Source organism: Poecilia formosa, unplaced genomic scaffold (genome assembly GCF_000485575.1).
Source record: "Poecilia formosa unplaced genomic scaffold, Poecilia_formosa-5.1.2 Scaffold138, whole genome shotgun sequence".
Taxonomy (NCBI): domain Eukaryota; kingdom Metazoa; phylum Chordata; class Actinopteri; order Cyprinodontiformes; family Poeciliidae; genus Poecilia; species Poecilia formosa.
In genome coordinates, this window is record NW_006800077.1 from 949214 (window position 1) to 964057 (window position 14844).

Here is a 14844-nt window from a genome sequence, read left to right on the forward strand (position 1 = left end):
GGAGCTTTATTGCTGCTCCTCAAAGTTTCTATTCAGTTTCTATTCAGGCAGAAAAGAAACTGATGGAACACAATACAAGTCATTAATTTTCTAATTAAATCAGTCCTCAAATCTGTTCAGATTTGTGAACAATCTGAAGCTATTCATATTCACATTCATAAAGCTATTGAAGTACTATTGGAAAGTTTAAGGCTTTTTAATTGCACACATACAAAGTTTGACATTGTAATTGTTTACAATGTCAATGTCTCAGTAATGTTGCATTCCACAAACATTCTACAGTCATTTCATTATTAGAGCAGTTCTGTGGCTTGTGAGCAGTCAGATTCAGTGACTGCAGCTTCAAAAGTTAAGCCACGATTAGATCATGTGAAATAAAGAGCAAAGAGCAGGACAGTGAGTGGGAGGAGGGAGGCCATTTCTACAGGTCTGCATTCACCGCTCTGCTGATGGACTAGCTTCACAAAGACAACACATACCTCGAATGCCTGGCAGTGAGGGGTCAGCAAGTTTGCTGCAAGGCATTATCACTTTCTGTGCTGCATTGACACCCAGTCACCTCTAGATGGTGGGATAGCACAGTAGCAAAGCGTGTATACCTACAGTGCCTTGCAAAAGTCTTCCTGCCCTACGCTACATATATAATGGCTACAAATTAGGATTTTATAAGATAGTCCAAATCAAAGAAGTGCTTCTATGAAGTAGAAGGAAAATGCCACATGTTTATTCTACATTCTATATAAACTAAACCAAGTTATTTGTGGTGTGCATTTTTATTCAGCCCAACTTTTGTTGCAATTTCAGCTGCAACTCTTTCAGAGCATTTCTTTACCATCAGTTTAAAGCAGGAGTCAATGTTTTGTTAGGTTTGCTTTTGTGCCTTACTCTTTCCATTTCCAGAAGACAGACTGAACATAACCTGCCAAAACTGGCAATAAATGCAGAAATGAACCAATGGCTTGATAAAGTAATTTACATCAGAAACTGAAGAGAAACTGAATACATCAAATAATGCATCAAAAACCCTTACAAAATAAGAACTTTCCCCAACTTATTTATTTATACAGTGTGTTACCTAATGTTTTCATCATTTAGCAGGATTTGACATAACTCTTTTTTTCCATTTCCAAACATATTGTTTAATTCATTTTGTTAAACTATTTTCTATGTTAATAAGACACAATCTACGTCTTATTTACATATACTCCCTAACCTGACATGTTTTAAACAAGGTACCCCAGTGACCTGTTTGTACGGCAGTCGAGGCCCAGAGCAGAGCCTCTTACCATAAGTACCATATTCAGCAGGGCTGGTGCCTGGGTAGAAACCTGGGGTTCCAGTTGGGACCGAGTATTGCTGCGGCGTGGCCACATACGTTGGAGACCGGTACTGTAAAAACAAAAAAAAAAAAAGAAAAAAGAAAAAACGGTAAGATCAAAGAAAAACAATTGCAGAGTATCACTTTCAATGCTGTAAAAATTAAGACTGCGTCTCATTACCTGTCCTATGAAATAAGCTGGGCCTTGTGGTGAGCTGGGGAACTGCAACTGCTGTTGGGGGATCATCATCATCTGGGAGCCAGGGCCCGCCTGGTAAACATGGGTGGGTGTCACAGCCCGGGGGGTAGTGCTGGCTGGGACGCCCCGAGGCCCACTGCTGGGAGGCAGGCTGCCCCTGTTGGTGTAGTAGGGCTGCAAGTGGAATAAAGGTGTGGAGGATGAGAAAGGGTGCAACAGTGGAAGGAATGTGAGCAGGAAAAACCTGGGCAACGGCAGCAACAACAAAAAAGTGTGTGAAGAGAATAAAAAAAAAGAAAAAGAAAGGAAAAACACAAAATCTTTTGTTGTCATTGAAAAACAAAAGATAACTGTGTCATAGACAAGAGAAGCTAACATGTGCAGCTAGGCTAACAGTTTGTGTATGAATATATGGCCAGGATCCAACTGGAAACATATTAGCCCTGCCTGTCAGCAGAGATAAAGCAGCTAATACGAGTTCATTCAGAGCCTCCTCATTGACATTCTGCTGCAGGCCTGGGAGCTAACAAACTGACACCAAGCCAATCATGCAAACCCCTGCCAACTATTACACACACATCCTCACCATGAAAAAGGGAAAAAAAAAAGAAAAAAGAAAAAAAAAAGATGAAATCCAGTTACCTGTAGCGACCTGAAGCTTCCCTTCAGCAGCACAAACAGATCAAACACAGAAACACGGCAAACAGAAGGAGTCAGAAGGTGGAAGAAAGACGATTGAGAAACAGAAAGCATCAATCAGAGCAGAGGAACGGCCCTTTCTGAGGCAAGCGGTGAGCTAACAAAGAACATGCAGAGAACAGTGGATCACAGTAAACCAAGAGCTCAAAAGAATCCAGGCACTTTAGAAGATGAAGATGGACACTATTTTAAACATTTTTTTTTTAGAACCAATAACCAGTGGTTACCCTTTGACAGGATTTTTATACAGTAAAACGTCAGTGAAAGCCAGTAAAAACAAACATCTGATTTCAAACCGCCTATTTCAATAAAATGCTGACCACAGTACGTCAGACGTGCACTAAAAATGAATACAAAAAAATCCTGTTCCATTTATAACTAGTTACTGTGAACTTTCTTTCAAAGAATGAATTTAAATGTTTTTGAAACGGCTTTCTTGTCTGTCAACTGGAGACGGTTTTAGTCCTTTACTTCCTCAAGTTTGCATATTTCCCCCGAGTCGTCCGGAGGTGATGCGTCAACAGCTCAGGTCGTGGCGTTTTTAATGAATCACCTGTAGACTACCTAATGAGCAGTCAATCTCTTCGCTGCAGCAGACAGCAGTCAAAACACTGTCAGTCTGGAAAGCCTGGGAGGAATTTTAATGAGGGAATCAAACAAACAGCTTCTTATTGTGATAAAATAATTTGTCACCATCTAACATTACATATAACACTCTACTGGAAATTACTGCCACAAGTTAATTCTGTTAGATTTAGTATTTTCTTTTTTTTTTTATTTGTCGTTACTTTAAACAAGATTGTGAGGATGTATTCTCCAGTTGTGACTCATTTCATCAGTCTAATTTAAACAGGAACCCTTAAATCAGCTTGATTCCTCTCCTGTTCCATCCTTGTGAATTGTGACTTGTGAATAATACATCAAGATACCTGAACCCTTCCGCATAAGACAGACTGACCCCATGGAGTGAGCAGTCTTCCTGTTATTAGATAAGAAGCATGAGCTCAGACTTGGAGGAGGTAATTATTATCCCGGCAGCTTCCCATTCAGCTGCAAACAGCTCCAGAAAAGCACGGTGAGAGAGACCCAGCTTTCAGCTTCAACGCGCAAACAAAACCACGTCATCTGCACAAAGCTCATTTGAAACCCAAAGTAAACACACTTGTCTCCATGCCTACACCTGGAGATCCGGTTCATGAACGCCTCATACACAACGGGGGACAAAGAGCAGTTTCCCAAACTTCAACCTTAAAATGCTCACACTTTCGAGCTTTTTAGACTATGCTGAGCATCCCACAGTTGTCTTGGGTGATTCTCCAGTTCAACACGTGGACCGAACCAAAAGGTGATCCAACTGCGACTGAAGTTGGTGAAATATTTTCATATCTCGCGCTACTTTACATTATGTAATATTTTATCTTTTTGAAATCAGCGGACTAAGAGTGAAAGAACACAAATAAGTACATTGCCGAACTAAAGAATACCAGTAAGCATAAAAATGTTATGCCTACTGTCAAGATATTTCTAAATGGATACAAATTCTGGTGGATCACCCAAATAGTGAAGCTAAATATTTGATTCAAATGTAAATGTTTAAAGAGATTTTTAAATTCAGCCATTTTGCTCTTTGTAAAGCCCCTTTGGCAGCAAAACAGCCTGATGTCAGATAACTGGCTGAGGTATTTGCCGAGCCTGCAAGAGGCTGTTTAACAAGCTTTTGTTGCCTGGTGTTTAATGTAGTGTTCAAAATAAGCAACACCTTAAAAACAGTCACTTTTGGTACTCTGTAATATTCAAGCTATAAGTCTTTTTTTTGTAGTCAGAAATGCTTTTAAACCAATATATTAATATTTATTTAGTTTAATGGAGGAGTTTAGCAGAACTCACTTTCGTCAGCCAGATGTTTGACAGTGGGAAGCAACAGGTGGTGCTCTGCTCTACACAAAGCAGAAGAAAACTTTGGTACTTTCTCTAACAACTCAAAGGAAATTTAACAAAGACAGCACTTTAGTTGGTGTTCTCAAACTAATGGCATGCCTCCCCACGAAGTATGTTAATCAAGGCACTTCTCTAAAAAGGAAACAACTTTAGTTTCATAAAACTTATTTACCTTGAATCCTTTCACAAGGATTTACCCTGGAAGACAGATTCAGGAAATATTCTCCTCAACTATAACACTGTATGTGCAAGAGCTCATGCATCCTTACTTTAAGGCTCAAACTTCCAAACTGAAGATTTGGGAAAATCTCCAAAGCACAACCTAATTACCAAGGCTGAAATCTGATTTTTAAAAGACGGTAAAGATGTCTGGATCAAAATAAAAAATAAAAAATCTGAAGTGGAAACTTATTTAATACGGCTTGTTTCAAAGTGTTTGGATTTTCCCAGTTTGAGATATTCTGACTGATTTAATGAATTATCCTTTGATCTTTTGTTCTGTCAGGTTGACTCCTCCATCCAAAACCTTCTCCAAGCATCACTCACCCCAGTGTGCTACAGCCAAGATGCCAAACCTTTGTTGTTACAAAACACAACTTAAGAAGAAGAAATCTTTCGGTGAAGCTGATAAAGGAGCGTGACCACCAGGATTCACACTACTGAATCCTTACAAAGATCTGAAGCAACTTTGTCTCTGTGTATAATCTGTGGTTTGAAGTCCTTAGTGGAAGTAAATAATGAATTTAACGCAGTGTTTCAGTTTTGATGTAAAAGAAGATTCTATTCTGTTTTTTTTTATGTGTTTTATTCGTAAAACAAGGGAAGGGTTAATTCTCAACTCCTTTGTAACCATTTGATTCCCACCACCCGATGTTAGTCAGCTGTGCTGTTAGTACCTGTTGGTGTAAAGGTCGGGGCGCAGGGGCAAACTAGAGGAGGAGGAGAGGCAGACAAGACAGAGGTTAAAGACAAGCTCAAAGTTCATGCATGACTCTCCATTTACAGTTTTCTCTTTTACATTCGCACCTACCTGATTTCCAAAACAACAAGAAAAATGAAAAGCCAACTTTCTACCATAAAACATGAGCAGGAAGGTCAGAAAGACCACCACTAGTGTAACTCTTAACCGTCAGCTTCTTTTTAACAAATAAAAACTAGATATCAGATGTCCCCTGATGGATACATATTAATTACCTTAAAGCCCCAATTCAGCACCAAGTGAAAAATCACTCCAATTCTACAAAGTCATGCAAAATGAAATGAGCTGTGAAAGAGCTAAACCATGCAGATAGAATCAAAATGAGCTTAGAAAATGAACACCAGAAGTGGTGAGGAAATGTGAGAAGAACCCATGAGAATACAGACAACTTGAACCATTAAACACATCTATACGGTTTGTTCCTTTTATTTCCCATAGAAAGAGATATATTGATATATTCCATGCCTTATGACAATTTTTGACTGAGCAAGCCTTGCTGAAGAAGAGAGAAAAAGCTTGGCTCATTGATGTGAAAGGAAAAGCATCATTGTAGGTGAGGGCCAGGTCAGCGGTCAGTCCTACCTGTCGAGGTTGTGGCGTGGGGTTCATCTGTGGAGGTGCTGGGGTCGCGAACACAACAGAGGAAGGCTGCCCAGGGGGGAACGAGGGCTGCATCAGACAGAAATGGACATAAACATGAGAAAAACGTGAAAAGGAAGGCTGCCCTGAAGCAATGAGAGATAAGAACATCAATATGTTAGAGCTTCACACAATATGAAAACACAATTGTTATACCAAGAACTGTTCTAAAAGCCTCTTAAATGATAGATTACTATGAATTTTGTTGCTACAAATGGAAAACATTCAGGTGGGAGTTGAACAAACCCAATGTAGGGAGTGAACGCTGCGCCTCTGTTAGAATCAGAGAAATGCCCAATAAATCTCTGTTTTTTTCTCACAGAGAACCAGCACGGCGCCAGAGCGCTATCAGGCCTGAATATTATATTAAAGTATAGATGCTCCATTATTTTATTTCATCAGAGCCGAGATCAGATGCAGAGTCCACTGTAACCTACCCACATCATCAAGCCAGCATGCTTTGCACAGGTGAAAACATGGCAACCTCAATGGGCGAAAAATATAACAAACATGCAAATTTGGAAGTAATTGTGATTTTTTTTTTTTTATAATTCATGAACAGCAACTTTTTGGTTAATATGAAAATTACAATATATTTAGGCCAACATGATCAAATGCTTGGATTTTTTTCTCCTCTGATGAACCTAAGTGAGATTAAACTTTATGAACTTCATGAGTCCGATGAGACTTACCTGTGAAAGACCAGGGGAGGGGGCAGGGTGGGGGGCAGAGGGGGGTCCCGTTATAGGCTGTGGTGCTTTATTCATTTCATGGGGTTCTGCATGGGGAGGCAGATGTGGACCTGTGTAAAAATCTAACAAAATAGAAAACAGAAGGCCTCAGTTGGTGTGTAAAAAGGTTAAGATGTGTTAAAAACAACAATAAAAAAAAACGGCTTACATTTATGATTTTCCTTTTAGGTCCAAAGAGTAGTTTATGTGCGGAAGAATATTTTTCCTGAAAGACAGAAAAATTCTTAATAATGACAATGTTCTGGCTTCATGTACATTTTTACACTCGGCAGCATTTAATTACTTGTTTCTCAGTTGATTAAAGAGCAAAAACACCACTGACCACAAACAAGTAGATAAAGAAAATAAAATGCCCTGTGTTACATTTTTGTGTTTCCAAATCCAAAAGCTCAAACTCCAGGCTGGAGAGACTTGTATTTAACTTTTAAAAAACTGCCTCACTTATTGTGCCTACGAATGAGTCATGAGTTAAACATGAAGAGCAACAATAACTTATTTGGATGAAATACAAACATTTCACAGAAATATTTCACTGCTTGTCTCGAACAAAGCATGCACAGCACCTGAGAAAATAATGCTTCAAGTTTTTTTGTTTTTTTTTCCCCATGTTGTAGCCACAGACCTCAGTGTACATTTGAATTTGATGTGACAGAAAACAATGCATGGCTTTCAAATATTTCTTACAAATCTGAAAATACAAATGCAGTAGTATTTAAGTGACCCCAAAACAAACTAGAGTTGACTGCTTAAAAATACATTGAACTGATTTTTTTCTTGATGTGACAAAATGTGAAAAGGTTAAAAAATATGAATATTTCTTCAATCTTTCTTACAAAAAAATAAACACAAGAGAGATGCAACTTTTCTTTTGCAGCAAAGCAAGTTGGAGACATTTTTATAACATCCATCTGAAATACATAATGTGGATCACATCCAGCTATTACCAGTAAATTAAAATTGCTACCAGCAGTGACCAATAATGAACAATTTATAGAAGCATCCAGTCTGTTCACTAAACATGGAATAAATAAATCCTAACTTTAATCATAAAAGTGCAACGTAATGTAAATGAATGAAAAGCATTTGTCATTTAAAAGCTTCCCTACAGTTCTATGACTCTTTCTTGTGATGACACATTTGTTATTCATATCTAAAACCTCTATTATATATGCCAATGGCACACTTCTACACCAATCTGCCCACCCTCCCCCCTTACTGACACAACAAAAGGAAGCAACAGCGTAAAAGCCATGAGTCATGGTGATTTAAGGGTGTTTTTAAAGGAAATCACGCTGCAGAAGGGACTATAACCCCGGATCTTTTCAAAACTATAACCACACAAACAAACAAAAATGACATGACTACATTTGCTTTTAACCGAGTAATAGTTTCCATTCATTCAGCCAGATGGCATTACTGGCTTAGACGAAACGCTGGTGAAGACATTAACATTTAAAGTTTTGCAGTTATTGATTCAGGCAAGATATGAGGACAGGATAAAACCGTTGAAATGTTGGAAGTCGGGGTAAAGAACAGACGGCACAAGTCAAAGTCTAAATCACACTTGCCAGGCCATGTAGGGACCAGAAAATAAAATAAAATGTTAAGTAAATAAACTGAGGGCTGAATCGGATCAATAAAAGACAGAGACTGTCTCATGGGCTTTCCTCTGGTGAGCTGGAAACCACACAAATAAAACCTATTGGATTTTGAGCACAACGCTAAGCAAACTTGTCTAACCAATTAAACGTTTAACCATCAGACATTTATGTATGCAGAACGAAAAAAAAGGAAAAGTTTGAAGAGAAAGTGAAGCAAAACTCCCACTGCACTCCACATCTCGCTGTGCTGCTTTCACACGCCGTCCTGTCATCTGAGCTGCCTCAACATGCGAGCACCACAGGGGTCCAAGACAGCCCCCATTTCAGAAACATGCTCCTCCAGATATTGCATAAGCATAATGGCCCAGTAGTGGAGAGTGGCGGAGCACCTGTTTGCTGCAGACAAACTCAGATTAATGCCTCTTCAAATGCAAACATAAATACTAGACTGGCCTCGCTGCCTGAGCTGCATTCAGCCACAGTAAAAAAAAAATCTTTGCATTAAACCAACTCTGACTGTCCACATTTGACTTTATTTAACACTTTTCATCTTCATCCTGTTTTAAACATTTATTTTATTTTCCTGGTTGTTAAAGCAGTCGAGGAATCAAGCTAGTCTGATTCCTCGACTGCAGTGAAGAGCTGCTGACATCTGGCACTTTGCCAAAATCCTAATATTTATATTTTCCTGTAGCAGTATAAAAGGCTATAGAGTAGGCAGAAGGTGGTTACAAAGTGCAGGAGTGACTCAAGTTTTCCTATGACTGTAAGGAGAACATAGAGTCCCACATCATTCCTCCACTTGTTGGATACTATTAGAGGTTTTTTCAGCTGAATTTGAAGGCATACAAAAGAAAAGAGTAATAAATCGGGTTAGGGAAAACCAAGGGACACACTGAATAACAAAGAGGTCAGTTTTGAACTCAAGATTTCAGTCTCTCTCTGGTCAGGCAGCACACCATACCCCAACTGTGCTGCCGTCCTTCTGTATAGCAGTAATATTTTCGAAACAGCATTATGGTGGACTAAAAATCATAAAAATAAACCTTTTGCAAAAACTGTCTAAAAGCTACAGGAGCACAGTGGTGCTGTTACTGCACCTTAAAATTTCATAGTGGTACAACTACTGTCGCAGAAAAAGAGAAGAGAAGGAGTGGAATAAAAGAGAATGAAGAAAAAAAACAATAGAAAGTCTTGAAATGGCGATATCAGGTGCAATATCCCATTTCTTCTGCTGCCATGAGATTCCATCCAACTGGCTAAATGTTACATCAGCATGAAAAATGCTAAATCATAACACTTATTATGTCAGCCAACAATTACGGCACTCCCAACACGCCTTTGTGATATGAACATTGCCTTCACTGATACTGGAAAGAAAACATATTGAGCTGCCTTACATCTAACAACAACCTAATGTGGCAGAGGTAGCGGGTTGCACAAGAAGAAAAAAGAGGCAAAAGCAAAGGTAGAGGTAGCAGGTTGCACAAGAAGAAAAAAGAGGCAAAAGCAAAGCTTTGTGATATTATGGCGAGCTTGTGGCACACGGATATAAAACGTCTATGTGTCATATTCACTCATTCACACTAGTCAGATTATTTTTCTTAAAGAAAACAGCCTGAAGATAATTAATCTCGATTCAGTAATCTTACTGCATCAACATCAGTCATTTGAAACCTCATCTGCAGCAATTCCAATCAGTACATAATATGCCTGAACAATAACAATGTGATTTTTGTCTGTGTGGAAGCAAAGATCCCAAATTTGTTATCAGAAGTTTTAGCTTCTGGTCTAGAACCCAAACAATGCAGATAACTTTGTCATTAAGTTTTGGTTTCGTCTCTCTGGCTTTAAACAACTCCTGCTAGGACTGATTACAATCACTTCTTCAATAAGTGATCCAATAGAAATCTCTGTTTTGAAATCAGTTGACAGCTCCTGGCTCATAGAGCTACAAATACAAAAAAAGTAATAAATACAATTTTAGTGTTATCTCAACTACTCTGATGAATATAGCCAACAAAATCAGCAGTGAATAATCAATTTAAGTGAATGACAAGCTATTGACACAGTCCACAGTGAAAAGGATTTGCATACAGTAAACATTATGCCTCAGCAACTAGGCATCACAACACCTGTCATCATCTTCCTCCTCTCCCTCTGCCATCCTCCCAAAGCGTTTTTGCCAGAGCCCACTCATGCATGAACTCAGGGCATGTGGCAACAAAACTGTGACAGCATGGTTCTGACACACCATGCATTTGTGCTGTGATTAAATTCTGGTTGAAGCATGCCTGCATCACAATGGCGGTTGTTTGCCAACAAAGAAAGAAATATTTGGGGTAAACATGTCTATATGTTATGCAGAGTAAACAACGTCCATTTTGGACTCACATCTCCTGCTAGAGTCACATGTCTGCAGTGTTGAACATCAGGATCATCACTTCTGCAGCAATAAATAGTTCAAAAACGAACATCTAAGCCTTCTGTTCTCACCAATCTGAGTACATTATAGTTCAAACAACCATCACCAACACGTATTTAATGTGAAGTGAGGGCATAGCTGTGTTATGACACAGGGGCGTGTCTGTGTACGCGCAAGCAACGAGCTACGATGACATCTACTAACGTTAAATTCATTCATAAGAAACACTTTCCCCAAACATAAGCGCCTGTAAACACGCAACAGGAATGCCGGGCTGTTCCTGGATCTGCTCAGCGCCCGGTTAGCCATCATGCTAACTTTCCTAGGCCCAACCTGGATTCACCACGTGGTTCCTCCCGCTGTTGGCGCGATACGCCGCCCAGCAGCCGGCTTCACGCCAACCACGCCTAGGCCCGTCTTTAGCTATGACAACCATGCATGTCTCCTAACATGAATCCTGCCAAGCCAAGAATTAGCCAGACGTGATAATCAATAAAGGATACCACTGACTGAAGTGAAAGCTCTTGATCGGTACTCAGTAGCTTCTCACTGGCGAAATATTAACATGAGCGTTGGATCAGCGCTGCACATGATAGCACCAGAATCACAAAAGAATAGTGATTGTTTTCTTATTTCGCACCCTAACGCACACCTGCCAACGGTGTCAGCCTTTGCAGCAGCGTCCACTGTTGCAATCCTGCAGATGCGGTATCCCAGATGATGCTCAAATGAAATCCAACATTTACCGACTCCTTGTCCTGCTTTGCCCCCGCTCAGCGGGCACTGCAGTTAGCAAAACTTCAAGAATTGTACAAAAGACGATAAATACACTGAAGCTTATTTAAAATACACGTCACACGATATATTTTTTCGTGTTTTATCTTAAAATGAGCGCAAAGAACAGTTTGTCTCGTGGACAGATAACAGAGTCGGACTGTGATGTTTGGATTCTTCACCGTAGAAACCACACGTCTCAGATTGCTGGCACCAAAATTGCATCGTAATCAAATGGCTCTGGCTATCAAATCATCACAGGCATGTTCTAGTTTGAAACTGTTCCAGATTTTTGTCTTAAACACAAACTGTGGAATGTATGTTCCATCACTTTCTGCCACAGCTAAAACAAATACAGTACAATCAAAGTGGTTTAACAGCTAGCGATGTAGTATACAGCTGGGTAGCTACAGTATAAATAACGCTAAGCACTGATGCTACTGTCACTCTATTTCTTCGTATATGTAGTGCATAGCACAGATTTTCCATCAAGTCACATGAGTAAGGACTCGTACTGGTAGTACGCTGTAGTGCTAGCTTGCTAGTCAGCGTAGCCCCTAGCGAAGAAAGAACACCCACGTCGTCTTAGCACGCAATGCTAACTAGCGCTAGCTAATCCCTGAAAACAGCAGGAGCAGCAGTCAGCACTCTACAAAGTCCCACCACAGAGCAATGTGCCGGGAATAAAACTATGACACTGACACTTAACTTATCCCCAGATAGTCAAAGTCAATATCCTGTGGTAGATATAAGAAAAACTAGATATTTTAATGAAGAATTTGGCCGAGGACCGCGGTGTTACCTTTCTCTCCTTGAGTCCGCAGAGCCGGACGGACGGAAAGCTCCCCGGAAGCCGGTAGCTACTGATTCCGGCCAAAACTAGTCACGTGAAAATGTCCCAGGCAGTAATCATTCATTCGCACTATGGGTACTTTCACATCAGCAATAATCTTTCTAAAAACAAGCCTTAATGTGCTTAAAACTGAGAAAGTGTCATTATATGTTTACAGTTTAAACAGGTTCAGGCTCCAAAAGTTTTCATAGAAATTTAAAAGTAAACAAAGGACTTCAGGAAAGTGTTCAAAATGGTATTCCAAAGATTATTTTGGGATTCAGTCCTTACTTTGGTTAACTCAGTAACTCTTTGTGCCTGCCACTGCTTATTACAGTTTAATGCAGTTTACACCAATCTGTCAAAATCCCAGTTAGCTGGGATCTCCCTCTTGTCTTCTAGCAAATTTTGTTATACGAATAAAAGAAAGATTTTAAACATGTTTTGTCACAGCTATGGAAAATGTTATTGTTCTAGTGAGTATCAGTGACAACGTTGATACAATTTGGGTTCCTTCTCTGGCATATTACAACTTTGTATTGTGCCAGCCTCATTATCTATTTTGAATGGGATGGCTTTCTACTTTTCTTCAATCAGTGCTAGTTTTTGAGATTGGCAAGTAGTAGGTCAATTATAAAAAGCTGCATCCCGAATAAGTAGATCAGGGGCATAAAAAATAATTTTGAGACTGAAAACAGTATTCTAAGAAAAAAAGCAAAAATTCAGAGAAAAAAGTTTGAATTATGAAAGTAAAGTCAGATTTTTTTTTTCCTTTAGTTGCCATAATCCTCTTCTGTATCATTTGCTTGTCTGTATATTTAAAAAAGCATAATTTAGAATTTGAGCTATGTTTCAATTGGCATTTTTCATTACAAAATTACATATTTTTCCAGAGTCAAATTTCAATATTTTCCTTTCAAATTCGATAGAAGAAGCTGGACATTTAAGTTCAAAATACTAACTTTAAACCTGCCCGTGGAATCTTGTTTTATCCTGAAAAAAAAAACACATAAAATATTTAGAAAATATTTTTGTCAAATAAAAAGTTTGAATAACAGAATGTATCATAACTCAAACCACACCTTATCCATTTACATAAGGCACCAGTTTCAATGTTAAGCTGTGAAACTGATTAATGCACATTTATGAGTAGTACAAAATAGAATTTTGAGAATTCAACTAAATTCAGAAATAGTTTATTCTAAAGGAAACCAAAGTACCTATAATCAAAGTACCTTTAAAGACTCGTTGTGGATGCTGTCTGTGGGCAGGAAGGATCACCATAGCAGCCAGTCTTGCAACCAATCTGAAAAGGCCCCTTACTAAAAACCAGTGCTCTGTGACATTCTCAAAATGCAAACAACTCCATATCCAGAAAGCAGACACAATATTTAACATATCCTGGTCACAACATTTTGGCAAGCACGGCTAATCCACCTCATTTGTTTTTTCTTCTCATCTTTAAAACTTTCTGGTCTCATGGTTAGAGAGATGTTTAAGTTGTGGTTATGATCCTGGACAATTATGATTGATGGAAGAAATGGTTTGAAAAAAGCTTATATAACAAACTACAAATTCACACAATCACATTTCCATTGAGCTGATTTTATTGTTGATTTAACCTTTTACAGCACTGTAACAAAAGAAAAACACAAACAAAAAGGAAAACAAAAGTGATGGAGAATACATAACTTTAAATGCTCTAGTTACAAAAGGTGGCCAAGGATGTCTGCTAATGAAAATACCTGATGTTCAATCAGGATTGGGTTATTCGTGACTGAAAACTTTACAGGAGAGTGACAAACAGGTTCCATCTCAATTAACTGCTCCCAGGTCAGTCAAAGAACTGGGTCAGCATGTGAGGAGGAGGAGGATCAAAATTAGAGCAATGTGAAAACCATTTAGGTTGTAAAGGATGAGGTTCTAATTTATCCTCCATTTTATAGAGCTCCAACCAAACACACCCCATCCATCAATGTTAAAGCGTGCTGGAGCTGGGCCACAGACAACAAATGATGATAGGCTTGTTTTGAGTCCTTTCAGCAATGCAATCAACAACCAAACAACTGCCAAGAGCCTCGAAGGACAACCCTCAGACCCAAGGAAAGGCCAGAGAAAACGGGTGCAGTCTAGGTCTCATAGTTGGGGTTCTTGCGGAGGATAACAAATCCCTCCAGGATTGGCGTGACGGGGAGGTATTCCTCTGTGGCCAGCTCTGCCCGCTCTCCGTGAGCCAGCAGCACCGGTGTGGTGTGAGTCTGGAAACCTGTGATGGCCTTGGGTTTGCCTGCTTGGCCTACAACATCTACAGCCTGTGGGGGGAAAAAATTATAAATATGCAATTAATTTTCATTTTCTTCCATCCTCACTGTCCAAAGGTTAGAGTATATCAAGTTTAGAAGCTGGTAAAGGCTTTTGAATGTGAAGTCAGAGATTTTGGTACCAAAAAAAATAAATAAATAAAAAATTAAAAAAAAATCTTGCTTTATTTAAATCACCAGGAGAACAAATCTGTCCATAGGAGAGGTTTGTTTTAGGGCTGAAACGATTCCTCGAATGATTCGAGTACCTCGATTACTAAAATTCCTCGAGGAAAATTTAACTGCCTCGAAGCTTCGTTAATTTATGTTTTATTAGTTAGCGCACCGTGTTCCGGCCGGGACTTCATTTGCGTTGCGCGGAGCTCTC

At 39.2% G+C, this 14844-nt stretch overlaps 2 protein-coding genes and 1 long non-coding RNA gene across 8 annotated transcripts in view; 1 reads left to right on the top strand and 2 right to left on the bottom strand.

The window, feature by feature from the left end:
• eif4g1b (eukaryotic translation initiation factor 4 gamma, 1b) overlaps positions 1 to 12249 on the bottom strand; it is a 34919-nt gene extending 22670 nt beyond the window's left edge. Inside the window, exons 1-8 of one of the 6 annotated variants that reach the window (XM_016676654.1) lie at positions 12127 to 12249; positions 6673 to 6729; positions 6465 to 6586; positions 5716 to 5802; positions 5051 to 5083; positions 2160 to 2180; positions 1500 to 1691; positions 1287 to 1389 (exon numbers count right to left, since the gene is read on the bottom strand). In XM_016676654.1, the coding sequence (XP_016532140.1) occupies positions 1287 to 1389; positions 1500 to 1691; positions 2160 to 2180; positions 5051 to 5083; positions 5716 to 5802; positions 6465 to 6539 (511 nt within the window). In that variant the 5' untranslated portion in view covers positions 6540 to 6586; positions 6673 to 6729; positions 12127 to 12249. The remainder of the gene's footprint in view (positions 1 to 1286; positions 1390 to 1499; positions 1692 to 2159; positions 2181 to 5050; positions 5084 to 5715; positions 5803 to 6464; positions 6587 to 6672; positions 6730 to 12126) is intronic. The other 5 variants (XM_016676651.1, XM_016676652.1, XM_016676650.1 and 2 more) reach the window with 5 other exon arrangements.
• LOC107837389 (uncharacterized) lies at positions 8938 to 11537 on the top strand. The gene is made up of 2 exons (XR_001663402.1): positions 8938 to 9559; positions 9607 to 11537. It is a non-coding gene; the product is annotated as an uncharacterized LOC107837389 (long non-coding RNA).
• Positions 12250 to 13778: 1529 nt separating the features above from the next.
• Positions 13779 to 14844, bottom strand: part of psmd2 (proteasome 26S subunit ubiquitin receptor, non-ATPase 2) — a 13455-nt gene continuing 12389 nt past the window's right edge. The window contains exon 21 of the mRNA XM_007562585.2: positions 13779 to 14468. Within this exon, the coding sequence (XP_007562647.1) occupies positions 14286 to 14468 (183 nt within the window). The 3' untranslated portion in view covers positions 13779 to 14285. The remainder of the gene's footprint in view (positions 14469 to 14844) is intronic.